The sequence below is a fragment of the Coregonus lavaretus genome (genome assembly GCF_964263955.1).
Source record: "Coregonus lavaretus genome assembly, chromosome: 36".
In the NCBI taxonomy this organism is placed as follows: Eukaryota; Metazoa; Chordata; class Actinopteri; order Salmoniformes; family Salmonidae; genus Coregonus; species Coregonus lavaretus.
Window position 1 is genome coordinate 4,792,487 of NC_140023.1, and position 27,948 is coordinate 4,820,434.

General features: G+C 46.0%; 1 protein-coding gene across 2 annotated transcripts in view; it reads left to right on the plus strand.

The window, feature by feature from the left end:
- LOC311111005 (attractin-like protein 1) overlaps positions 1-27,948 on the plus strand; it is a 337,080-nt gene that overhangs the window by 49,260 nt on the left and 259,872 nt on the right. For both annotated transcript variants that reach the window (XM_084153687.1, XM_084153688.1), the window contains exons 4-9: positions 732-860; positions 4,161-4,369; positions 5,610-5,784; positions 7,294-7,381; positions 21,212-21,467; positions 23,455-23,638. In XM_084153687.1, the coding sequence (XP_084009813.1) occupies positions 732-860; positions 4,161-4,369; positions 5,610-5,784; positions 7,294-7,381; positions 21,212-21,467; positions 23,455-23,638 (1,041 nt within the window). The remainder of the gene's footprint in view (positions 1-731; positions 861-4,160; positions 4,370-5,609; positions 5,785-7,293; positions 7,382-21,211; positions 21,468-23,454; positions 23,639-27,948) is intronic.

Genomic DNA, 27,948 nt, shown 5'->3' on the forward strand with positions numbered 1-27,948 from the left:
GCAAATAGTGGTCACACCAGATACTGACTGGTTTTCTGATCCACACCCCTACCTTTTTTTAAAGGTATCTGTGACCAACAGATGCATATCTATATTCCCAGTCATGTGAAATCCATAGATTAGGGCCTAATTTATTTATTTCAATTGACTGATTTCCTTATATGAACTGTAAAAGCTTTGAAATTGTTGCGTTTTTTATATTTTTGTTCAGTGTTGCTCTTAGGCCTGTCTTAGGTGTTCTTCCTCTCACCCTCCCTCCCCCTTTGAAGAATAGGTCCCTAATGTAATTCCTTCCACTGAGGGTCCTTCCCTATGGACTCTCCCCTGGTATTGGCTGTGTGGTCTTTGTGTTGAGCCTGGTTGTAATCTTCCCGGTGGGGAGCGGATTTCTCCTCCCTCTTTGATGACCTTGATGGGGCTGTGCTGTGTAGCCTGATCCTCCATGCAATGGAGGGATCGATCCCGAGGAGAGGAAGGAGTCACTTTCTCCCAATGAAGTAAAGACGGGAGGGCGGGAGGACGGGAGGACGGGAGGACGGGAGGACGGGAGGACGGGAGGGCAGGAGGGCGGGAGGACGGGAGGACGGGAGGGGGGTTTTCATGGTGACAGCAATCGCAGCTCAGCAGTCAAGCAAAGGGCGATAATTTATCCAGCATACTTTGGAGCTTAACGTGTTTGTGTGTGTGTGTGAATACTCCATCATTAATGTATTTTTCTTCTTCTCCCACAGCGGTCTCGTTGTCCCGGAAACGAGAGGGAACGAGACTGTTCCGGAAGTGGTAGCCACCTCTGGATATGCACTGTTGCACTTTTTCAGTGACGCTGCCTACAACCTGACTGGATTCCACATCTCCTACTCGTGAGTGGCCCCAGCCCATACACACACACTACATTTACAGTCACCTATACCTTATAAGTCTTCACCTATACCTTATACAGTCATGGCCAAAATTGTTGGCACCCCTGAAATTTTTCCAGAAAATGAAGTATTTCTCACAGAAAAGTATTGAAATTACACATGTTTTGCTATGCACATGTTTATTTCCTTTGTGTGTATTGGAATAACACAAAAAAAAACAGGAAAAAAGCAAATTTGACATAATTTCACACAAAACTAAAAAAATGGGCCGGACAAAGTTATTGGCACCCTTTCAAAATTGTGGATAAATAAGTTTGTTCCAAGCATGTGATGCTCCTTTAAACTCACCTGGGGCAAGTAACAGGTGTGGGCAATCTAAAAATCACACCTGAAAGCAGATAAAAAGGAGAGAAGTTGACTCAGTCTTTGCATTGTGTTTCTGTGTGTGCCACACTAAGCATGGAGAACAGAAAGAGGAAAAGAGAACTGTCTGAGGACTTGAGAACCAAAATTGTGGAAAAATATCAACAATCTCAAGGTTACAAGTCCATCTCCAGAGATCTAGATGTTCCTTTGTCCACAGTGCGCAACATGATCAAGAAGTTTGCAACCCATGGCACTGTAGCTAATCTCCCTGGACGTGGACGGAAGAGAAAAATTGATGAAAGGTTGCAACGCAGGATAGTCCGGATGGTGGATAAGCAGCCCCAAACAAGTTCCAAAGAAATTCAAGCTGTCCTGCAGGCTCAGGGTGCATCAGTGTCAGCGCGAACTATACGTCGAAATTTGAATGAAATGAAACGCTATGGCAGGAGACCCAGGAGGACCCCACTGCTGACACAGAGACATAAAAAAGCAAGACTACAGTTTGCCAAAATGTACATGAGTAAGCCAAATTCCTTCTGGGAGAACGTCTTATGGACAGATGAGACCAAGATAGAGCTTTTTGGTAAAGCACATCGTTCTACTGTTTACCGAAAATGTAATGAAGCCTTCAAAGAAAAGAACACAGTACCTACAGTCAAATATGGTGGAGGTTCAAAGATGTTTTGGGGTTGTTTTGCTGCCTCTGGCACTGGGTGCCTTGACTGTGTGCAAGGCATCATGAAATCTGAGGATTACCAAAGGATTTTGGGTCGCAATGTAGGGCCCAGTGTCAGAAAGCTGGGTTTGCGTCCGAGATCATGGGTCTTCCAGCAGGACAATGACCCCAAACATACTTCAAAAAGCACCCAGAAATGGATGGCAACAAAGCGCTGGAGAGTTCTGAAGTGGCCAGCAATGAGTCCAGATCTTAATCCCATTGAACACCTGTGGAGAGATCTTAAAATTGCTGTTGGGAAAAGGCACCCATCCAATATGAGAGACCTGGAGCAGTTTGCAAAAGAAGAGTGGTCCAAAATTCCGGGTGAGAGGTGTAAGAAGCTTATTGATGGTTATAGGAAGCGACTGATTTCAGTTATTTTTTCCAAAGGGTGTGCAACTAAATATTAAGTTAAGGGTGCCAATCATTTTGTCCGGCCCATTTTTTGAGTTTTGTGTGAAATTATGTCAAATTTGCTTTTTTCCTGTTTTTTTTGTGTTATTCCAATACACACAAAGGAAATAAACATGTGCATAGCAAAACATGTGTAATTTCAATACTTTTCTGTGAGAAATACTTCATTTTCTGGAAAAATTTCAGGGGTGCCAACAATTTTGGCCATGACTGTATGACCATTAGGGAAGTCTCTGGCTCAGTAGCAGACAGTGGGTTTGCTAAGAGCCTTGTCCCCATTACATTCTCTTTCCTCTTACTCTGTTGATGCACACTAGTACTGAGCGATTAGTGCTTTTTGAGGACGTTTCAGTTCGAGTATTAAAAAATAATCAAGATTTTTGGTTTCTATTATTTTTTTAAACATTAAATGCACTGTGCATTATGTGGGTTGAATGCTGTAACAACACAGAATAAAATAATTAAAGTCCCATGATGGTAGTGACTTTCCATTACTGCTTATCATTTATTCACATTGCTTTAACAAAATATTTCAGTTGTTGTGTATATTACATTTGTTTTATTTGATGACTTTATTATTTCATTCCAAGTCATCATCTCATCTCTATAGAGCGCTGCCTATGCTGTCTGACAAAATCCCTATTTTGTAGTTCTTCAAAGTAAATAAGGCATACTTTTACGACTGCTGAATAACAACTATCAACTACTTAGATCATGTATTTTCAGGTAGAGATACCTCGTGAAGAAACTGCACTCTATGTATCTTCTCTTGATCGCGCATTCTTCTGTCTCTTATGTAGTAGGCTTAAATGAAACACAGACCGGACAAGTAGCCATGCAATGGATTATGGTCATTGTAGTTAATCATCATGTTTTCTGTTCTAAACTATGTAGAACATTGGCTTGTTGGAAACTACAACTCCCTACTACATCGCACAGTTCGGGCATGATCTGATTTATCTCTAGAGAAACTGCAGCACGATGTGCACATTGAGCTCACAGAAAAAAACATACGAAATGTAATTCAAAAATTTGAACCGATGTATGTCAATTAGTCGTTTAAAATACTAAAAATAACCAACATTTCGGTTAATCGCTCAGCACTACTGCACTCAGACTCTTTAGGCCACATTGTAGACCCTAGAGTCTAGGGTCTACAATGTCTATCACACGATTAGCTGAGAATGGGCATTACAGCTGAGGAGATGACACCCCTTAACATATGAGATATGTGTGTGTGTGATTCTGAAAATGAATTAATTGGGTTGTCTCGCAAAGCAGCAGCCAAAGAGAAGGATGGGCTTTCAGATAAGTTAAACTCAGCCTCAAGGGCTCCAGCACAGACACACACACCATGTGGCCATAAAGGTGTTGCCATAGCAACACTCTTGTCACAGCGGTAAACATTATCGTCCCCCTGTTGCTGAAAAGCATGTGTATTATCCTGGATCCTTGACCTCCTCCTGTCTCTGTCTACCTTCCATATTTCTCTATTATTTTGTCGGCACTTCTCTTTAATTATCTCTCCATTTCTCTTCATCTCACCCTTTATCTGTTCTGCTCCCTGAAAACACATACCCCAATAGATGGCAATCACCTCTGTCAATCAAAAATTCTTTCAGCTATTTGTTTTTCCTCAATTATTGACTTATTTTTTATTCAACCTTTATTTATACAGGTAAGTGAATTAAGAGCAAATTCTTATTTACAATGATAACCTTTCCAAATGTACTTCCTCATCCCTCCCATGGTCTCATGCTTTCACTCATCTAATTCACCATCTCTCCGTTCTGGGTCTGCAGGGTCAACTCGTGCCCCAATAACTGCTCCGGTCATGGGAAGTGCAGCACGGGGAACTCTATCGCCAGCCGGGTGTACTGCGAGTGTGATAAGTACTGGAAGGGCGAGGCCTGTGACATCCCCTACTGCAGGAACAACTGTGGTAGCCCCGACCAGGGCTACTGTGACCTCACTGGGGAGAAGAGCTGTGTCTGCAACGACAGCTGGCAAGGTGGGGCTAGGGCTATGGTTATATCGTGTCAATGTTGTCACAATGTTGTCTTTATGGTGTTGGATCTTCATGTTGGTTCATAGGGTTAATTCATTATTCAATGACAAAGGTAAGTTATTTGTGTTCTTGTAGATTGAGTCACACTGCCATCTTCTGGCTGAAATGAGAACTGTGACGAGAGGGGCACAGAGACCATGTATCAAATGTTACAGTAATAGAAGCTGACATCTGAAGTACTCGGCAGATATGACCGTCTTAGTTTAGATGAAGGGAATGAGGTCATGTTGTAGGATGCATGTAACCTGTTGGATAATGTCCAACACTATTCTGACAGCTTGATAGTAGGAGCCTTTTTCATGTTGAGTATTCCATGCTCTAACAATCTAATCTTGAGATGATGGTGGAAGACCACAGGTTTCTGCTCTCCAGACATGACCGATTCTCCTCCGTATTCATACAGGCTACACTAAATACAACACCTGCTATTGTCTGTTGACCAAGAGGAGATATCTTATGTTCCATGTCTGCCATCTAGTGGTGCTGGAGGTTTTGTCCTTACACCTTGTGGGTCGGGGTCGCTGGTCTAGGTATCCCCTTAGTATAACCATGCATTGATATGATCTCCAATGTTCCTGAATACTGTATGCTTTGGTGATGTATTAACACTTCTTCTTTACAGTAGAACCAACCAAGCACCTCTCAATGAGACAGAACTGTCCAGCAGGGTAGAACCAACCAAGCACCTCTCAATGAGACAGAACTGTCCAGCAGGGTAGAACCAACCAAGCACCTCTCAATGAGACAGAACTGTCCAGCATGGTGCCACTCCTATGCTCTGACACTGAGTTGCTGGTCACTGGTCATTTACCACTGGTCATTTCCCTAATTAGGTTTTCTCCACTGATAGACAGGGTCCTGGCCCCTAGACCCTATCACATCCCCCCATTTCCACTGTCTGTCCTCCACTCTAATAGGGGCCAACAGGGGCCAGTATCATGAGATCCTTCTCATAATGGGGTTTGATGAATCAGAGTGAGTAGTAGCCATGTGAGCGCATCACAATCATGGCTGACCCCATCATCATGACATAGGCTTTGTTATCACACTCTTCACCAGCTGATGGTGCTGTGGGACCATGTTTAGTCAGCTGTATTAAAGTGTTGCTGAAGAGAGTATTTTGCTACAAACGCACCTCACATACTTTCATGCATTTGTAATTATGTTGTTTGGTCCTCTCCAGGTCCAGACTGTGCTCTGTCAGTGCCGTCCACTGAGTCTTACTGGGTGATGTCTAACGTCAAGCCCTTCAGCCAGTCCCTGGGCAGGGCCTCCCATAAGGCTGTGGTCCATGGGAAACTCATGTGGGTCATCGGAGGATACACCTTCAACTACAGCTCTTTCCACATGGTGCTCAAGTAAGGCACTGACTGAAGAGAGAGAGACCTGGAACATCTGTCTGTCTCTTCATTTCGCTCTGTAGCTAGGTTTCCATCCAGTTGGCGACAGATTTTCATACAAATATTCAAAAATCTGCATAAAGACAATATGCGCATTTTCCCACCAGTGGAGTGTTTCCACCAAACTGACTTGTTGCTGAGTTTTCATGTACCGAATACAAATCTAAAGTTCAATGTGTTTCCATCGCATTTTCAATTCTACTGATAGTTTTGTCACAAAAAGTGTTGCGTTAAATAGCAAATGTGCCTTCTCTGGTCTTTGCACGTGCGCTCTAGCCAACAGCTCGCCGATACAGTGCAGGTAGGCTAGTCTACATGATGAGATTATTATAGATAAGAGCCAGAATATTTGTATTTGTCAAAAGGCAGTCAAGCATCGCTCATCATGTCACCAGAATAAGACCCTCAAAATGTAATGGAAAGGAGCATCAAGATCATTGTGCACTTTCACCACTCTGTGAAGTTCATCATAACTTATTTAATCTTTAGCCTAATAAACTGCATGATTTCCCGAGTCGTAGTCAGAGGACCACATACCATGTCATCACGTGACTCCAAGTTTACTTCGATATGATGGTTTTTATATTAATATTTGCGCATAAAGGCGTTTCACCTGCATTTCTCGCATAATTAATTTTACCGACACAAAAAGATCCCACCATGTCGAATGAAGAAATTATCTGTCGGCATTTATAAAATTGTACCGAAACGTCCTGTTTCCATCACAGCTGTCGTGATTTTTTTTGTACGGTATGACTTCACTCGCATAAAAACTGTGGATGGAAACGTGGTTAATGTCTACTTACCTCATATATATTTGTTTACTTCCAGTCTTTCGCCTTCTCGCTCTCTCTCGCACTCTCTCTCTCTCTCTCTCGCTCTCTCTCTCTCTCGCTCTCTCTCGCACTCTCTCTCGCTCCCTCTCTCTCTTTCTCTCTCTCTCTCAATTCAAAGGGCTTTATTGGCATGGGAGCATATGTTTACATTGCCAAAGCCACATTTAAAATGTCATATTATGGCTATGTACAGTGTTGTAACGATGTGCAAATAGTACAAAAGGGAAAATAAATAAACATTTTGTGGGTTGTATTTACAGTGGTGTCTGTTCTTCACTGGTTGCCCTTTTCTTGTGGCAACAGTTCACAAATCTCGCTGCTGTGATGGCACACTGTGGTATTTCACCCAATAGAGTTTATCAAAATTGGATTTGTTTTCAAATTCTTTGTGGGTCTGTGTAATCTGAGGGAAATGTGTCTCTAATATGGTCATACATTTGGCAGGAGGTTAGGATCTCTCTCTCTCTCTCTCTCTCTCTCTCTCTCTCTCTCTCTCTCTCTCTCTCTCTCATTTTCTCTCTCTTTCCCTCCACTCTCTCCATCTCTTTCTTCTCCCTCCACTCTCTCCATCCATTTCTTTGTTGTATATTCTGTATAGCTCAGGCCTGACTGTCTCTCTTCCCCCCTGCAGTTATAATCTGGAGAGCAGCACTTGGGACGTGGTGCCGATCAATAGTGGACCTCTGCAGAGATACGGCCATTCTCTGGCTCTTTACCAGGTAAGGCAGCTAATGGTCACAGCCCACTAGCAGGGTGGATGTGTTCCATCTAACGTTCTGTCATAAACTGGTACTATACAGGGCTCTATACAGTGCCTTGCAAAAGTATTCATCCCCCTTGGCATTTTCCCTATTTTGTTGCATTACAACCTGTAATTTAAATTGATTTTTATTTGGATTTCATGTAATGGACATACACAAAATAGTCCAAATTGGTGAAGTGAAATGAAAAAAATAACTAAATAACAGAAAAGTGGTGCGTGCATATGTATTCACCCCCTTTGCTATGGAGCCGGATCTGGTGCAACCAATTACACCTTCAGAAGTCACATAATTAGTTAAATAAAGTCCACCTGTGTGCAATCTAAGTGTCACATGATCTGTCACATGATCTCAGTATATATACACCTGTTCTGAAAGGCCCCAGAGTCTGCAACACCACTAAGCAAGGGGAACCACCAAGCAAGCAGCACCATGAAGACCAAGAAGGATGTCAGGGACAAAGTTGTGGAGAAGTACAGATCAGGGTTGGGTTATAAAAAAATATCTGAAACTTTGAACATCCCACGGAACACCATTAAATCCATTATAAAAAAATGGAAAGAATATGGCACCACAACAAACCTGCCAAGAGAGGGCCGCCCACCAAAACTCACGGACCAGGCAAGGAGGGCATTAATCAGAGAGGCAACAAAGAGACCAAAGATAACCCTGAAGGAGCTGCAAAGCTCCACAGTGGAGATTGGAGTATCTGTCCATAGAACCACTTTAAGCAGTACACTCCACAGAGCTTGGCTTTACGGAAGAGTGGCCAGAAAAAAGCCATTGCTTAAAGAAAAAAATAAGCAAGCACGTTTGGTGTTTGCCAAAAGGCATTCGGGAGACTCCCCAAACATATGGAAGAAGGTACTCTGGTCAGATGAGACTAAAATTGAGCTTTTTGGCCATCAAGGAAAACGCTATGTCTGGCGCAAACCCAACACCTCTCATCACCCCGAGAACACCATCCCCACAGTGAAGCATGGTGGTGGCAGCATCATGCTGTGTGGATGTTTTTCATCGGCAGGGACTGGGAAACTGGTCAGAATTGAAGGAATGATGGATAGCGCTAAATACAGGGAAATTCTTGAGGGAAACATGTTTCAGTCTTCCAGAGATTTGAGACTGGGACAGAAGTTCACCTTCCAGCAGGACAATGACCCTAAGCATACTGCTAAAGCAACACTCGAGTGGTTTAAGCATTTAAATGTCTTGGAATGGCCTAGTCAAAGCCCAGACCTCAATCCAATTGAGAATATGTGGTATGACTTGAAGATTGCTGTACACCAGCGGAACCCATCCAACTTGAAGGAGCTGGAGCAGTATAGCCTTGAAGAATGGGCAAGGATCCCAGTGGCTAGATGTACCAAGCTTATAGAGACATACCCCAAGAGACTTGCAGCAGTAATTGCTGCAAAAGGGGTCTCTACAAAGTATTGACTGGGGTTGAATAGTTATGCACGCTCAAGTTTTCTGTTTTTTTGTCTTATTTGTTGTTTGTTTCACAATAAAAAATATTTTGCATCTTCAAAGTGGTAGGCATGTTGTGTAAATCAAATCATACAAACCGCCCAAAAATCCATTTTAATTCCAGGTTGTAAGGCAACAAAATGGGAAAAATGCCAAGGGGGGTGAATATTTTCGCAAGCCACTGTACATCTAGACAGGGTTCTCTCTATCTGGCTCTTTCTGTTTCTCTGGGTGTTTCTTCACACACATTCTCTCTCTCTCTCTCTCTCTCTCTCTCGCTCTTGCTCTCTCTCTCTCTCTCTCTGGGGTTATCCTCTCCCCCTCTCTCTGTTGGGTGAGGGAGTTAAGAGGATTGCCTCTCTGGGTCTGAGTAGAGATAACATGGCAGTAAGATGGATGTGGGGCCCTCAGGGTTGGTCAGAGAGCAGCAGGGCTGCTTTGCTCCGGCTAACTGACTCTTCGGCTCACCAGGGGAAACAAGCATGACGACTACATTTCATCTGTCTGCTCTTTCCCTTCTTCCCTTGAAACTATAGAAGTCTCTCTGAATAACCCTGTTAAATAGAAAGTCTGCCTCTGGCATGTGTGTGTGACAAAACAAACAAACAAACAAAAAAACATTACCTAAACTCTTAAATGTTTGGGTCGCTTTCATGAAGAGGGACAAATGGATGTTCTATTAGATGTCTTACTATGGTTACTCACCTAAGGGGATCCGGCTTTGTTTACGTGAGTTAAATGGAAGTAGTATTTTACGGCTCAGAGGTTATGGCTTGAAAGGCTGAGAAGTTTATTTTGGAACGACTCTCACTTCATTACTTGCAGTTTACAATGCTTTAAAATGGTACCCCCATGGAAGACCTTTCAAATGTTTTTGTCTCATAAGGAATACTGCACACGTTAAAGGATCTACGTACTAACATACCTTTAGAGCTAGGCTATAAGCACGAATGTTCCATTAGCGGATAAACACCATTATCAAAAGTGACCGCAAATGCTATTATGCATGTAATGCTTTTATTATAAAGCTGCATCTTTATGGTGAAAAGTATCTTCCCCAAACTTGAAACTCACACGCTGCTTATGTATGCCAGTTAGGCTCTACACCCCTTGTAAAGCAGATTTAATGTGCTTGATTTTAAGAAGTTATTTGGCCACTTTAGTTGTGATATAAACCTTATCAAAACATATAGGCCTATGGGCTAGGCTACATGAGGTGTGCGACTATGATTCGAAAAAGTCACACAACAAAAGGCATTGTTTATTGCCTTAAGCTGGGCGTCATTCACAAGTGATGATATATAATTCACAAGTGATAGGCTAATATTGTCACCCATCAGACTATTTTTGATTTAATCTTTACATGTACAAAATAATGTATGTGTGAAATTCGTTTAGATTTAGAATGGACCATTATCATGCACCTGTCTCGAAACCGGGGCAGGGGGAAAAAATACATGTAATCTCTGCACTTAAATAGCGAGTGGAGGACGCTTTTCCTGTGGTTAATTTTCATGCCAGCCAGGTAGGCTATACTCCTGTTGTAAAGTGAAGCAATGTGCTTAATATTAGGAAAGTTGAGAAATAAATATAGTAGGCCTAGCCTATAGAAAGCAGATGGGATTCTCCTATTTTTAATAGAGGCCATCAAAACTCTGTTTTCTCATGCAATTGCATAGCCTATAGAAATGTTGCACAACATGATCTCATGGGCTCTTATGAAGTGTTTGATTTAGATTTTCGGTTACATTTGCATTGATGTCAGAGGAAATAGGGGGACAGTAGAGTGCTGAGGACCAGGCTGTTAGCAAGTTTGGTAGGCTACTAATGACCATCAGCAACATCTGAGCTTGGAGAAGCCTAATTACCGTGACTAAACGGTCAAATGGAATTTGACTGCCTTCATGACTCGTGACTGCTGGTGTGGCGGTAATACGGTCACCGCAACAGCCCTAGGGATGAGCAAGCATCTTGACCCTGACCTGACCCCTAACCCCTTATCTCTGACCTACCACTGACTCATGCTGTGAAGTTTTAATTTGAGCAGTTCACTGCAAAACCGTTCCCTTTTGAAGGGGAACGTGAAAGGACTTATTCTCTAAAGGTTTTATTATAAGGTTTTATTCTCTAATGCAGTGTCGTTGATGAGAGATTAAATAGTGGATGAAATGATACACCAAGGCCTTTTGTGATTGAGATGCCTATCTGTAGTTTATCCTTGGATTACATTCTGAAATCCACTTTACAAATGACATCCTCTCTCAAAGGGATCTAACTTTAAATGGGAACCTTTTATTTTGTCTGTGTTGTGAGTATTACCCTAGCTATTATACAAACTCCCAGACAGCTTCATTCAGTTAGCTGTGTTTCAGCAGAATAGAAGATCAGCTACGTGGTCCACCCGTGTTCACTGGGATTAAAGACACAGTTTACACCGCTAAATATATATATACAGTGGGGAGAACAAGTATTTGATACACTGCCGATTTTGCAGGTTTTCCTAATTACAAAGCATGTAGAGGTCTGTAATTTTTATCATAGGTACACTTCAACTGTGAGAGACAGAATCTAAAACAAACATCCATAAAATCACATTGTATGATTTTTAAGTAATTAATTTGCATTGTATTGCATGACATAAGTATTTGATCACCTACCAACCAGTAAGAATTCCTGCTCTTACAGACCTGTTAGTTTTTCTTTAAGAAGCCCTCCTGTTCTCCACTCATTACCTGTATTAACTGCACCTGTTTGAACTCATTACCTGTATAAAAGACACCAGTCCACACATTCAATCAAACAGACTCCAACCTCTCCACAATGGCCAAGACCAGAGCGCTGTGTAAGGACATCAGGGATCAAATTGTAGACCTGCACAAGGGTGGGATGGGCTACAGGACAATAGGCAAGCAGCTTGGTGAGAAGGCAACAACTGTTGGCGCAATTATTAGAAAATGGAAGAAGTTCAAGATGACGGTCAATCACCCTCGGTCTGGGGCTCCATGCAAGATCTCACCTTATGGGGCATCAATGATCATGAGGAAGGTGAGGGATCAGCCCAGAACTACACGGCAGGACCTGGTCAATGACCTGAAGAGAGCTAGGACCACAGTCTCAAAGAAAACCATTAGTAACACACTACGCCGTCATGGATTAAAATCCTGCAGCGCACGCAAGGTCCCCCTGCTCAAGCCAGCGCATGTCCAGGCCCGTCTGAAGTTTGCCAATGACCATCTGGATGATCCAGAGAAGGAATGGGAGAAGGTCATGTGGTCTGATGAGACAAAAATATAGCTTTTTGGTCTAAACTCCATTCGCCGTGTTTGGAGGAAGAAGAAGGATGAGTACAACCCCAAGAACACCATCCCAACCGTGAAGCATGGAGGTGGAAACATCATTCTTTGGGGATGCTTTTCTGCAAAGGGGACAGGACGACTGCACCGTATTGAGGGGAGGATGGATGGGGCCATGTATCGCTAGATATTGGTCAACAACCTCCTTCCCTCAGTAAGAGCATTGAAGATGGGTCGTGGCTGGGTCTTCCAGCATGACATCGACCCGAAACACACAGCCAGGGCAACTAAGGAGTGGCTCCGTAAGAAGCATCTCAAGGTCCTGGAGTGGCCTAGCCAGTCTCCAGACCTGAACCCAATAAAAAATCTTTGGAGGGAGCTGAAAGTCCGTATTGCCCAGCGACAGCCCCGAAACCTGAAGGATCTGGAGAAGGTCTGTATGGAGGAGTGGGCCAAAATCCCTGCTGCAGTGTGTGCAAACCTGGTCAAGACCTACAGGAAACGTATGATCTCTGTAATTGCAAACAAAGGTTTCTGTACCAAATATTAAGTTCTGCTTTTCTGATGTATCACATACTTATGTCATGCAATAAAATGCAAATTAATTACTTAAAAATCATACAATGTGATTTTCTGGATTTTTGTTTTAGATTCCGTCTCTCACAGTTGAAGTGTACCTATGATAAAAATTACAGACCTCTACATGCTTTGTAAGTAGGAAACCACACTGTATACAGTGAGGGGAAAAAAGTATTTGATCCCCTGCTGATTTTGTACGTTTGCCCACTGACAAAGAAATGATCAGTCTATAAATTTAATGGTAGGTTTATTTGAACAGTGAGAGACAGAATAACAACAACAAAAATCAGAAAAACGCAAATTAAAAATGTTATAAATTGATTTGCATTTTAATGAGGGAAATAAGTATTTGACCCCCTTTCAATCAGAAAGATTTCTGGCTCCCAGGTGTCTTTTATACAGGTAACGAGCTGAGATTAGGAGCACACTCTTAAAGGGAGTGCTCCTAATCTCAGCTTGTTACCTGTATAAAAGACACCTGTCCACAGAAGCAATCAGATTCCAAACTCTCCACCATGGCCAAGACAAAGAACTCTCCAAGGATGTCAGGGACAAGATTGTAGACCTACACAAGGCTGGAATGGGCTACAAGACCATCACCAAGCAGCTTGGTGAGAAGGTGACAACATTTGGTGCGATTATTCGCAAATGGAAGAAACACAAAATAACTGTCAATCTCCCTCGGCCTGGGGCTCCATGCAAGATATAATAATAATAATATGCCATTTAGCAGATGCTTTTATCCAAAGCGACTTACAGTCATGCGTGCATACATTTTTTGTATGGGTGGTCCCGGGGATCGAACCCACTACCTTAGCGTTACAAGCGCCGTGCTCTACCAGCTGAGCTACAGAGGACCACACGTCGTGGAGTTGCAATGATCATGAGAATGGTGAGGAATCAGCCCAGAACTACACGGGAGGATCTTGTCAATGATCTCAAGGCAGCTGGGACCATAGTCACCAAGAAAACAATTGGTAACACACTACGCCGTGAAGGACTGAAATCCTGCAGCGCCCGCAAGGTCCCCCTGCTCAAGAAAGCACATATACAGGCCCGTCTGAAGTTTGCCAATGAACATCTGAATGATTCAGAGGAGAACTGGGTGAAAGTGTTGTGGTCAGATGAGACCAAAATCGAGCTCTTTGGCATCAACTCAACTCGTCGTGTTTGGAGGAGGAGGAATGCTGCCTATGACCCCAAGAACACCATCCCCACCGTCAAACATGGAGGTGGAAACATTATGCTTTGGGGGTGTTTTTCTGCTAAGGGGACAGGACAACTTCACCGCATCAAAGGGACGATGGACGGGGCCATGTACCGTCAAATCTTGGGTGAGAACCTCCTTCCATCAGCTAGGGCATTGAAAATGGGTCGTAGATGGGTATTCCAGCATGACAATGACCCAAAACACACGGCCAAGGCAACAAAGGAGTGGCTCAAGAAGAAGCACATTAAGGTCCTGGAGTGGCCTAGCCAGTCTCCAGACCTTAATCCCATAGAAAATCTGTGGAGGGAGCTGAATGTTCGAGTTGCTAAACGTCAGGCTCGAAACCTTAATGACTTGGAGAAGATCTACAAAGAGGAGTGGGACAAAATCCCTCCTGAGATGTGTGCAAACCTAGTGGCCAATTACAAGAAACGTCTGACCTCTGTGATTGCCAACTGTCACGATCGTCTTCCAAATGAGTAGACCAAAGCGCAGCGCGTTGAGCGAACATGACTTTATTAATTCAAAGTCTGGAACAAAACAACAAAACAAGAACGATTTGTGAAGTCCTCTGCAATACTGACAGAACATGGAACAAAAACTCACAACACCCAAAGGAAAACATACAGATTAAATATGGCTCCCAATCAGAGATAACGAGCCGACAGCTGACACTCGTTACCTCCGATTGGGAGTCACATGACTACACAAGAACTAACCAAAACCACACACACCCAAATAAACACACCCTAATCCCAACCTAACCAAAACAAACCCCAACAAAACGAATACACCCTGGCTCAAATACAAGTCCCGGAGCCAGAGTGTGACAGTACCCCCCCCTAAAGGCGCGGACTGCGACCGCGCCTCAACTAGGGCTAACCAAGGGAGGGCTGGGTGGGCATACCTCTTCGGCGGTGGTTCTGGCTCTGGTCGTGGACCCCACCCCACCCTAGTCACTACCCGCTTCCGTAGCCTCCTCCAACTGACCACCCTCCAACTTAACCCACCCGGATTAAGGGGCAGCACCGGACTAAGAGGCAGCACCGGACTAAGCGGCAGCACCGGACTAAGCGGCAGCACCGGACTAAGGGGCAGCACCGGACTGAATGGCGGATCCTGGCTGGCTGGCGGATCCTGGCTGGCTGGCGGATCCCGGCTGGACGGCTCTGGCGGATCCCGGCTGGACGGCTCTGGCGGATCCCGGCTGGACGGCTCTGGCGGATCCCGGCTGGACGGCTCTGGCGGATCCCGGCTGGACGGCTCTGGCGGATCCCGGCTGGACGGCTCTGGCGGATCCCGGCTGGACGGCTCTGGCGGATCCCGGCTGGACGGCTCATGGCTGGCTGACGGATCTGGCTGCTCATGGCTGGCTGACGGATCTGGCTGCTCATGGCTGGCTGACGGATCTGGCTGCTCATGGCTGGCTGACGGATCTGGCTGCTCATGGCTGGCTGACGGATCTGGCTGCTCATGGCTGGCTGACGGATCTGGCTGCTCATGGCTGGCTGATGGATCTGGCTGCTCATGGCTGGCTGACAGATCTGGCTGCTCATGGCTGGCTGACGGATCTGGCTGCTCATGGCTGGCTGACGGATCTGGCTGCTCATGGCTGGCTGACGGATCTGGCTGCTCATGGCTGGCTGACGGATCTGGCTGCTCATGGCTGGCTGAAGGCTCTGGCTGGTCCTGTCTGGCGGAAGGCTCTGGCTGATCCTGTCTGGCGGAAGGCTCTGGCTGCTCCTGTCTGGCGGAAGGCTCTAGCGGCTCCGGTCTGGCGGACGGCTCTGAAGGCTCATGGCAGACGGGCGGCTTAGACGGCGTTGGGCAGACGGGCAGTTCAGGCGCCGTTGGGCAGACGGGCAGTTCAGGCGCCGTTGGGCAGACGGCAGACTCTGGCCGGCCGAGACGCACTATAGGCCTGGTGCGTGGTGCCGGAACTGGTGGTCCCGGGTTGAGGACACGCATCTCAGGGCTAGTGCGGGGAGAAGGAACAGGGCATGCTGGACCCTGGGGACGCACATAAGGCCTAGTGCGTGGTGCCGGAACTGGTGGTCCCGGGCTGAGGACACGCATCTCAGGGCTAGTGCGGGGAGTAGCAACAGGGCATGCTGGACCCTGGGGACGCACATAAGGCCTAGTGCGTGGTGCCGGAACTGGTGGTCCCGGGCTGAGGACACGCATCTCAGGGCTAGTGCGGGGAGTAGCAACAGGGCATGCTGGACCCTGGGGACGCACATAAGGCCTAGTGCGTGGTGCCGGAACTGGTGGTCCCGGGCTGAGGACACGCATCTCAGGGCTAGTGCGGGGAGCAGCAACAGGACGCACAGGACTCTGGGGACACACAGGAGGCTTGGTGTGTGGTGTAGGCACTGGTGGTACTGGGCTGGAGCGGGGAGGTGGCGCCGGAAATACCGGACCGTGCAGGCGTACTGGCTCCCTTGAGCACTGAGCCTGCCCAACCTTACCTGGTTGTATACTCCCCGTCGCCCGACCAGTACGGGAAGGAGGAATAACCCGCACCGGGCTATGTAGGCGAACCGGGGACACCATGCGTAAGGCTGGTGCCATGTAAGCCGGCCCATGGAGACGCACTGGTGGCCTGATGCGTTGGGCCGGCTTCATGACATCCGGCTCAACGCTCAATCTAGCCCGGCCGATACGTGGAGCTGGAATGTACCGAACCGGGCTATGCACGCGTACAGGAGACACCATGCGCTCTACTGCGTAACACGGTGTCTGCCCGTACTCTCGCTCTCCACGGTAAGTACAGGGAGTAGGCGCAGGTCTCCTACCTGACCTCGCCACACTCCCTTTAAGGCCCCCCCCAAGAAATTTTTGGCTAGTGCTCACGGGCTTCCAGCCTTGCCTCCGTGCTGCCTCCTCATATTGCCTCCTCTCGGCTTTAGCTGCCTCCAGCTCTTCACAAGGACGGCGATATTCTCCCGGTTGTGCCCAAGGACCCTTTCCATCCAGTATCTCCTCCCATGTCCATGAATCCTTTGTAGGTGGATCCTGTTGCCGCTTGACACGCCGCTTGGTCCTAGATTGGTGGGTTTTTCTGTCACGATCGTCTTCCAAATGAGTAGACCAAAGCGCAGCGCGTTGAGCGAACATGACTTTATTAATTCAAAGTCTGGAACAAAACAACAAAACAAGAACGATTCGTGAAGTCCTCTGCAATACTGACAGAACATGGAACAAAAACCCACAACACCCAAAGGAAAACATACAGATTAAATATGGCTCCCAATCAGAGATAACGAGCCGACAGCTGACACTCGTTACCTCCGATTGGGAGTCACATGACTACACAAGAACTAACCAAAACCACACACACCCAAATAAACACACCCTAATCCCAACCTAACCAAAACAAACCCCAACAAAACGAATACACCCTGGCTCAAATACAAGTCCCGGAGCCAGAGTGTGACACCAACAAGGGTTTTGCCACCAAGTACTAAGTCATGTTTTGCAGAGGGGTCAAATAATTATTTCCATCATTAAAATGCTAATCAATTTATAACATTTTTGTTAATTTTTTTGTTGTTATTCTGTCTCTCACTGTTCAAATAAACCTACCATTAAAATTATAGACTGATCATGTCTTTGTCAGTGGGCAAACGTACAAAATCAGCAGGGGATCAAATACTTTTTTCCCTCACTGTATACTGTATATACACATAAGTCAACAGGCATTCACTCTTCTACTGATTACCCGGAATGTGTGTGTGTCTGTATGTGTATTTCAGTGTATGTGTGCGGCTGTGCATACATTTATTTTTATTTGAGTGTTTGTGTACGTGTGTGCAACATGTGTGGACAGCCATGGCTGTGTGCCCACCTTTTCCATATACCCCTATCTTTTGCATGTTCCATGCTTGGTTTAATTGACGTGAACACACTTAGCCCATCAAGTGTTTCTTTACCATTCACAATGGTGTACCACTGGTGTCTCCAGGTGTCAGTTCATCAGAAACTGAAACTTTTCAGGAAATGGAGGAAACGTCCCTACTGTATATTAATCATTATGTCAGTACCAGGGTTTCTGTTAGCCGGTAATAGCCGGCTTTTGGCCAATAGAAAAATAGAAAAGACGATAAATAAAATTGGCGCCGGTCAATTTTCTGGAGAAGAAGAAAAATTAAAATAGCGAAATAATGTTTTTTAGCCTATTCATTGATGGAAATACCAGTCGATGGAAATACATTTAACTGGTCATGCCTATTGATCTGTAGGTTAAATTGGCGTGTGTGTACAGTATATTCGTTATGTATCTTATTTATCACACGCGTACATCACACAGATACAGACACTTTGAGCAGAAAATCTGTCAGACAGCGCGAGAGCTGCTGCTACAGCATCTCAAACAGCAAATGTATAGGCAACGGAAGGCAGGCTTCATCAGCGCGTCACACACCCCTTTGCAATGAGCTGGAGGCAGTATGCATTTAGAAAACATATACTTAATTGTTGGAAACCTGAACGTTTTACTACATATTATGAGGCATGTCTTTTCTTGCTTCAAAGTAGCCTAGCCAAAATCAGACCATATCCATGGAGGTAATTATTTTATATCAACTTTCTTTCATTGCATATTAGATCTAGTTGTTGCATATTAAATCTCCCCTCTTTCTAAATAAAACATTTTGACAACAGTGTTTTCCTGCTAATTACATTATGCAACAAACATTCACACATAGTCTACTGCCTTGTGCACATTGCTGTGTTTATAATGTGAAGAAATAAGAGTTTATCAACATTTTAAGATAAATGTTCTGATCTGTTGCATCAGCCTCATTGCTTTTTAAAGTTTATTTCTCGGCAAGCTGACCAATAGAATAGGTAAACATTTCTACTATGGGGGATAGTAGAGTGACATAGGTTAGTGATTTTGCTGTTCGTTACTCGTCTTGTTGGCTGACGAAAAGTAAATGTGAAGGGTTGTTTTAACATCTTCAAAGTGCGCATCAGAATTCGGTCAGAAGGACCGCACATCGTTGCATCCTGGACTTGCATGTTCTTTTAATATGAATTAGCATAATCTAAATGGGATTTCTGTCATTCTGAGCACCGTGGGTGAACACCCTAATCAGGTTACGCACCCAATGCATATTGGTCCGGTAAATCTCTCAAATGTCTGGTAAATTAAAATGCTGCCAGTCAAATTTCCGGTACCACATTTTCCTAACGGAAACCCTGGTCAGTACAGACATATTATATTTGTACCTGTGTAACTTCCCCCCTCCGTTATAAAACCCGGCTTCTTCACTCTGTTCAATTTCTCTGTGGGTGGGAGGCGCCTTGTTTGGCCGCTGATCCTCAGCTACCAGCCCCACATACGGAAAGGAGGAATCCACAATTAGCATATAAATGAACACCTACTTTGAGGTTTTTCATGTAAGGCTTATGCTGAGCTAGTGCAGCACACATACAAGACAACAACCTGGAATCTGGAGACGGGAACATGAGAGAATAGACTTCCAGGGTCAAGGATGGGAGCACACACACACACACACTCCCCTACTCTCTCTCCTCCACACACACCATTCCCCTCAAATCTGTAATCCAACCATGGAATATGTTATTCTTCTCTATGTCTCTAAGGATTGAGAGATTACCGTAAGTGTGTGCTGCTGCGAGGAATATAGCCCGTCGCTTGCCCGTTTCTGATTTTAATATACCGACAGAAGCAATCGCTCGTATTTACGCATACATTCAGATCATAGCGTGTTTTGTAATATCCCCTGCTTGGTATTCACATTTTGTATTGAAAAATCTAATAAAGCCACCTTCAATAAAAGCCCCCTCTTTATCGGAAATGGAGCATCCGAGGGACGCGTGGTGGAAACTGAAGCGTGGGTGTTACCGCTCAGCTGGGGGTGTGGTGGTTAAACCCTCCTGCAGCCGGATGTGATTACTAATTACATGTGTGTTGAAGTGTGTGTTGGACTGTGTGTTTTGTGCACTCCTCTCCCTCCCCACTGCTTCTACTACAGGACTCAGACAGTGTGTGAGAGAGTAATCTGTCATGGACAGAGGCACGTTAAATAAATGGTATCGTGACGTCTGTCAACAGACTGTGGGTATGCGATGACTAACGAGGAACTTTGTTGCGGTACGCCGATTTTTCGTCATTTGGACAAATCACGATTTCACAGGTGCTCGCATCTTCCGAATTTCGGAAGGGGAGGGGACATTTGGCCCATAGACTAGCCTGAAACTTGCATAGAGTTAGTATCTTTCTCCTAACATCTCCTCCAGAACTGAATTGAGCATCTGACACAATTGTGGAAGATTTTAGTTCTGGGTTTCCGAGATTAGTGAGAGATTCAGTTGGGGTCTGCAGTGTGTGCTGAGGTAATGTAAAAGGAGGGAACCAGATTTCCTTGACAGAAAATACATTGAGGCTCTTAAGGCTGTTGGGTCCATGGAGGATGTGTTTGTGGCCAGGGATACTGTATAATTGGCTCCCTGCGGTGTAGCGACACTGTGTGTTACCTGTGATAGGATGTTCCTTTCTTTGTTTCTGTGTGGTCGGAGCTCCTCTAGCTGCTTTACAGTATGCTGCTCTATGTTTATGAACTGGAGCATTGCAGGACAGTAGGAGACTGCACTGTAAAAACAGGATGCCATACCAATTATGACTGTAGATGCCATAGCCATTATGACTGTATTATATTGCTGTATTAGATCCCTGCAGCTGAAGTACCAAGATGCCTGAAAAGGTTTTAGTAGCATATTAAAGTAACTATCAGGTTAAGGTAGTTGATTGTTATCTGTAGTATCAGGTGATTTCAGTGTATGGGGAGAAGCCAGTAGTTGACCGCGGTATGAGAGGGCTGTAGCAGCAGTCTTTCTTATTGATTGTTGGTGTTCACAGCTATTATATGTGTGTGTTGTGTGTTGTGTTGTGTTGTGTTGTGTGGTGTGTGTGTGTGTGTGTGTGTGGTGATTGGGGTCCAGAGATGATACACTCTCTGGAGAAGCTCAGGGCCCTGCAGCTCAATAACGCACACGCACACACACACACACACACACACACACGCAAGCATGGCATGCACACTGTGGAATGCAGTGTGTCTCACCTTCTCATACTGAACACACACACATAAAGCAGACATTTTGTCGATGGCAGTCGTGGATAGAATCCCCTTTAATCTTGTGTGTCTTTACACAAACACAATCCCTAACCCTCTTTCATCTCATGCCTCTGATATTTGCCCCCCTCCTTAGGACGACATCTACATGTATGGGGGGAAGCTGGAGGCCGGTTCAGGCAACGTGACAGACGAGCTGTGGGTCTTCAACATCCCTAGTCGTACTTGGTCCCTGAAGAACCCCAGCAGCCTGGTCCAGGGACAGCCCTACGCCGTGGAGGGACACTCCGCCCACCTGGCTGAACTGACCAATGGGGACGTGGTCATGGTGGTCCTCTTCGGCTACTCCCCCGTCTACAGCTACATCAGCAAAGTGCAGGAGTACAACATCAGTAGGTCCAACAGTGGCTAGATGGATGGGTGGATGGATGGTTGGATGGGTGGATGGGTTGTTAAATGGGGTTTTCAGCCATGATGAATAATCCACATGAATTAATTCAGATTTACATTCCTACAACCCCCAAAATAGGCAAAGTGACAGCATCAACCACAGATGACCGCAGCAACGTTGTATTCATTTCATGGTGCTCGGTGAAGAAACCATTGTTGTTGGGGTCACCATTTACATTTACATTTTAGTCATTTAGCAGACGCTCTTATCCAGAGCGACTTACAGTTAGTGAATACATATTTTTTTATACTGGCCCCCCGTGGGAATCGAACCCACAACCCTGGCGTTGCAAACGCCATGCTCTATCAACTGAGCTACATCCCTGCCGGCCATTCCCTCCCCTACCCTGGACAACGCTGGGCCAATTGTGCGCCGCCCATGAGTCTCCCGGTCGCGGCCGGCTGCGACAGAGCCTGGATTCGAACCAGGATCTAGTGGCACAGTTAGCACTGTGATGCAGTGCCTTAGACCACTGCGCCACTCAGTCACCATTGGGTGTTGCTGTCACTCATCTCTTAATGGAAGGCCCAGGATCTATCATGTATACCCACAACACTCTATTCCCATTAAAAGTCCTCTGGTAGCGCCCGCACTTGCATAGTTCTCTGTTACAATCTTATTGTTATGATGGTAAACACACCTACGGTCTATTCGCAGAGCCTTTAAGGTTGTCCTCTTGACTGCTGTTGGTCAATGTTCTTTGACCGCTGTGGGATCCTTAGGTTTTTCATTCCAGCAGATGGCGCTGCAGTACCGCGTTTTGAGGCGTAACAATCAGGTGAATGCCTGCATTACAAAGCATTTTAGCCTATAGGAGAGTTGAAGAGGGAACATCTACAGTCTTGGGTACTCTAGGGTACACTTACAGTGGTCAGGGTTAAATAAGTGGGTACTAGACTGTGAATGTATTTGATTTGGGTAAAATACATATACAACAAAATGTGCAATGTGGATCCAGAGGATAGCACTTACAAGTACTAATTATAACATTTGTTTTCAAAGTGGTCCTCGTGCACGCAAGCACTCTCTTTCTTCTCTCTCTCTCTACATTAAGAGTAGGTGGCACCTAGTCTGGACCGTCAGGGAGAAGACATGATTAATGTGTCTGAGTTCTACTCATCCCCCTCCCCTCATCCCTCCCCCCTCCCTCATATCGCTCCGTCTCACTCACCTCTCACTCTTTCTCTTTCTCTTTCTCTTTCTCTCTCTCTCTCTCTCTCTCTCTCTCTCTCTCTCTCTCTCTCTCTCTCTCTCTCTCTCTCTCTCTCTGTGTGAGCAAACAGTATTTCTCCTATAATTAGTTGTATTTAGAGCACTATGGATATTGTGATATTTCATCACATTGAGAGAGTAGAGTGCCATCATTCAGAGAGTAGTGTCATCATTCAGAGAGTAGGGTGTCCTCATTCAGAGAGTAGGGTGCCATCATTCAGAGAGTAGGGTGCCATCATTCAGAGAGTAGGGTGCCATCATTCAGAGAGTAGGGTGCCATCATTCAGAGAGTAGGGTGCCATCATTCAGAGAGTAGGGTGCCATCATTCAGAGAGTAGGGTGCCATCATTCAGAGAGTAGGGTGCCATCATTGAGAGAGTAGAGTGCCATCATTCAGAGAGTAGAGTGTCATCATTCAAGAGTAGAGTCTGCCAGTTGTGGATACATCTCAGTGTATCCACATGTTCCGTGGCCTCCCCCTCTCTCCATCCCTCCCTTCATCTGTCATAAGGAAACTTGAAGTACATGGTGGAGCAGCCCAATGCTCTCTCCCGCTGGCTCGGTCTGTCTCCCAGAGTCAGTCTTTTACACACACACTCGTTTGGCACACTCACAAGCATGCACACTTCTTCTCCATACTGTATGTCTCAAAGCTGATCCAATCATGTTGACCTACTCACACTAAGATGCACTTCTCTTCTGCCTCTGTCACACAGGGACAAACTCCTGGCAGGTCCCTGAAACCAACGGGGCCATCGTCCAGGGTGGCTATGGCCACAGCAGTGTGTATGACAGCTCCAGCCGGTGTGTGTACGTCCACGGGGGCTACAAGGCCCTGCCTGCCAACAAGTATGGCCTGGTGGACGAGCTGTATCGCTATGAGGTCCAGACACAGACCTGGTGAGTGATATTAGCTTGGCAGAGAGTGTCTGTCTGCCTGCCTGTCTCTCTGTCTCTCTGTCGGTCTCTGCCAGTCTCTCTGCCGGTCTCTCTGTCTGTCTGCCTGTCTCCCTGCCGGTCTCTCTGTCTGTCTGCCTGTCTGTCTGTCTCTCTGTCGGTCTGACTATCGCCCTGTAGCACTCACCTCTGTCATCATGAAGTACTTTGAGAGACTAGTCAAGGATCATATCACCTCTACCTTACCTACCACCCTAGACCCACTCCAATTTGCATACCGCCCCAATAGATCCACAGACGATGCAATCGCCATCACACTGTACACTGCCCTATCCCATCTGGACAAGAGGAATACCTATGTAAGAATGCTGTTCATTGACTATAGCTCAGCATTCAACACCATAGTACCCTCCAAGCTCATCATTTAAGCTCGAGGCCCTGGGTCTGAACCCCGCCCTGTGCAACTGGGTCCTGGACTTCCTGATGGGCCGCCTCCAGGTGGTGAAGGTAGGAAACAACATCTCCACTTCGCTGATCCTCAACACTGGAGCCCCACAAGGGTGTGTGCTCAGCCCCCTCCTGTACTCCCTGTTCACCCATGACTGAGTGGCCAAGCACGCCTCCAACTCAATCATCAAGTTTGCAGACGACACAATAGTCGTAGTCTTGATTATCAACAATGACGAGACCACCTACAGGGAGGAGGTGAGGGCTCTGGGAGTGTGGTGCCAGGAAAATAACCTCTCACTCAACATCAACAAAACAAAGGAGATGATCGTGGACTTCAGGAAACAGCAGAGGGTGCACCCCCCTATCCACATTGACGGGACCGCAGTGGAGAAGGTGGAAAGCTTCAAGTTCCTTGTCCTACACATCACTGACAAACTGAAATGGTCCACCCATGCAGACAGCGTGGTGAAGAAGGCGCAACAGAGCCTCTTCAACCTCAGGAGGCTGAAGAAATTTGGCTTAGCACCTAAAACCCTCACAAACTTTTACAGATGCACAATTGAGAGCATCCTGTCGGGCTGTATCACCACCTGTTACGGCAACTGCACCGCCCACAACCGCAGGGCTCTCCAGAGGGTGGTGCGGTCTGCCGAACGCATTACTGGGGGCAAACTACCCGAATTCCAAGACATATACAGCACCCGATGTCACAGGAAGGCCAAAAAGATAATCAAGGACATCAACCACCCGAGCCACTGCAAGTTCACCCCGCTATCATCCAGAAGGCAAGGTCAGTACAGATGCATCAAAGCTGGGACCGAGAGAATGAAAAACAGCTTCTATCTCAAGGCCATCAGACTGTTAAATAGCCATCACTAGCACATTAGAGGCTGCTGCTGCCTATTGGAATCGCTGGCCACTTTATGAAATGGAACACTAGTCACTTTTAATAATGTTTACATATCTTGCACTACTCATCTCATATGTATATACTGCATTCTATTCTATAATATTCTACTGTATCTTAGTCCATGCCGCTCTGTCATTGCTTGTCCATATACAGTGGGGAGAACAAGTATTTGATACACTGCCGATTTTGCAGGTTTTCCTACTTACAAAGCATGTAGAGGTCTGTAATTTTTATCATAGGTACACTTCAACTGTGAGAAATGGAATCTAAAACAAAAATCCAGAAAATCACATTGTATGATTTTTAAGTAATTAATTTGCATTTTATTGCATGACATAAGTATTTGATCACCTACCAACCAGTAAGAATTCCGGCTCTCACAGACCTGTTTTAGTTTTTCTTTAAGAAGCCCTCCTGTTCTCCACTCACTACCTGTATTAACTGCACCTGTTTGAACTCGTTACCTGTATAAAAGACACCTGTCCACACACTCAATCAAACAGACTCCAACCTCTCCACAATGGCCAAGACCAGAGAGCTGTGTAAGGACATCAGGGATACAATTGTAGACCTGCACAAGGCTGGGATGGTCTACAGGACAATAGGCAAGCAGCTTGGTGAGAAGGCAACTACTGTTGGCGCAATTTATTAGAAAATGGAAGAAGTTCAAGATGACGGTCAATCAACCTCCGTCTGGGGCTCCATGCAAGTCCTCACCTCGTGGGGCATCAATGATCATGAGGAAGGTGAGGGATCAGCCCAGAACTACATGGCAGGACCTGGTCAATGACCTGAAGAGAGCTGGGACCACAGTCTCAAAGACAACCATTAGTAACACACTACGCCGTCATGGATTAAAATCCTGCAGCGCACGCAAGGTCCCCCTGCTCAAGCCAGCGCATGTCCAGGCCCGTCTGAAGTTTGCCAATGACCATCTGGATGATCCAGAGGAGGAATGGGAGAAGGTCATGTGGTCTGATGAGACCAAAATAGAGCTTTTTGCTCTAAACTCCACTCGCTGTGTTTGGAGGAAGAAGAAGGATGAGTACAACCCCAAGAACACCATCCCAACCATAAAGCATGGAGGTGGAAACATCATTCTTTGGGGATGCCTTTCTGCAAAGGGGACAGGACGACTGCACCGTATTGAGGGGAGGATGGATGGGGCCATGTATCGCGAGATCTTGGCCAACAACCTCCTTCCCTCAGTAAGAGCATTGAAGATTGGTCGTGGCTGGGTCTTCCAGCATGACAATGACCCGAAACACACAGCCAGGGCAACTAAGGAGTGGCTCCGTAAGAAGCATTTCAAGGTCCTGGAGTGGCCTAGCCAGTCTCCAGACCTGAACCCAATAGAAAATCTTTGGAGGGAGCTGAAAGTCCGTATTGCCCAGCGACAGCCCCGAAACCTGAAGGATCTGGAGAAGGTCTGTATGGAGGAGTGGGCCAAAATCCCTGCTGCAGTGTGTGCAAACCTGGTCAAGACCTACAGGAAACGTATGATCTCTGTAATTGCAAACAAAGGTTTCTGTACCAAATATTAAGTTCTGCTTTTCTGATGTATCAAATACTTATGTCATGCAATAAAATGCAAATGAATTACTTAAAAATCATACAATGTGATTTTCTGTATTTTTGTTTTAGATTCCGTCTCTCACAGTTGAAGTGTACCTATGATAAAAAATTACAGACCTCTACATGCTTTGTAAGTAGGAAAACCTGCAAAATCGGCAGTGTATCAAATACTTGTTCTCCCCACTGTATGTACACTGCTCAAAAAAATAAAGGGAACACTAAAATAACACATCCTAGATCTGAAGGAATGAAATAATCTTATTAAATACTTTTTTCTTTACATAGTTGAATGTGCTGACAACAAAATCACACAAAAATTATCAATGGAAATCAAATGTATCAACCCATGGAGGTCTGGATTTGGAGTCACACTCAAAATTAAAGTGGAAAACCACACTACAGGCTGATCCAACTATGATGTAATGTCCTTAAAACAAGTCAAAATGAGGCTCAGTAGTGTGTGTGGCCTCCACGTGCCTGTATGACCTCCCTACAACGCCTGGGCATGCTCCTGATGAGGTGGCGGATGGTCTCCTGAGGGATCTCCTCCCAGACCTGGACTAAAGCATCCGCCAACTCCTGGACAGTCTGTGGTGCAACGTGGCGTTGGTGGATGGCGTGAGACATGATGTCCCAGATGTGCTCAATTGGATTCAGGTCTGGGGAACGGGCGGGCCAGTCCATGACATCAATGCCTTCCTCTTGCAGGAACTGCTGACACACTCCAGCCACATGAGGTCTAGCATTGTCTTGCATTAGGAGGAACCCAGGGCCAACCGCCCCAGCATATGGTCTCACAAGGGGTCTGAGGATCTCATCTCGGTACCTAATGGCAGTCAGGCTACCTCTGGCGAGCACATGGAGGACTGTGCGGCCCCCCAAAGAAATGCCACCACACACCATGACTGACCCAACGCCAAACCGGTCATGCTGAAGGATGTTGCAGGCAGCAGAACGTTCTCCACGGCGTCTCCAGACTCTGTCACATGTGCTCAGTGTGAACCTGCTTTCATCTGTGAAGAGCACAGGGCGCCAGTGGCGAATTTGCCAATCTTGGTGTTCTCTGGCAAATGCCAAACGTCCTGCACGGTGTTGGGCTGTAAGCACAACCCCCACCTGTGGACGTCAGGCCCTCATACCACCCTCATGGAGTCTGTTTCTGACCGTTTGAGCAGACACATGCACATTTGTGGCCTGCTGGAGGTCATTTTGCAGGGCTCTGGCAGTGCTTCTCCTTGCACAAAGGCGGAGGTAGCGGTCCTGCTGCTGGGTTGTTGCCCTCCTACGGCCTCCTCCACGTCTCCTGATGTACTGGCCTGTCTCCTGGTAGCGCCTCCATGCTCTGGACACTACGCTGACAGACACAGCAAACCTTCTT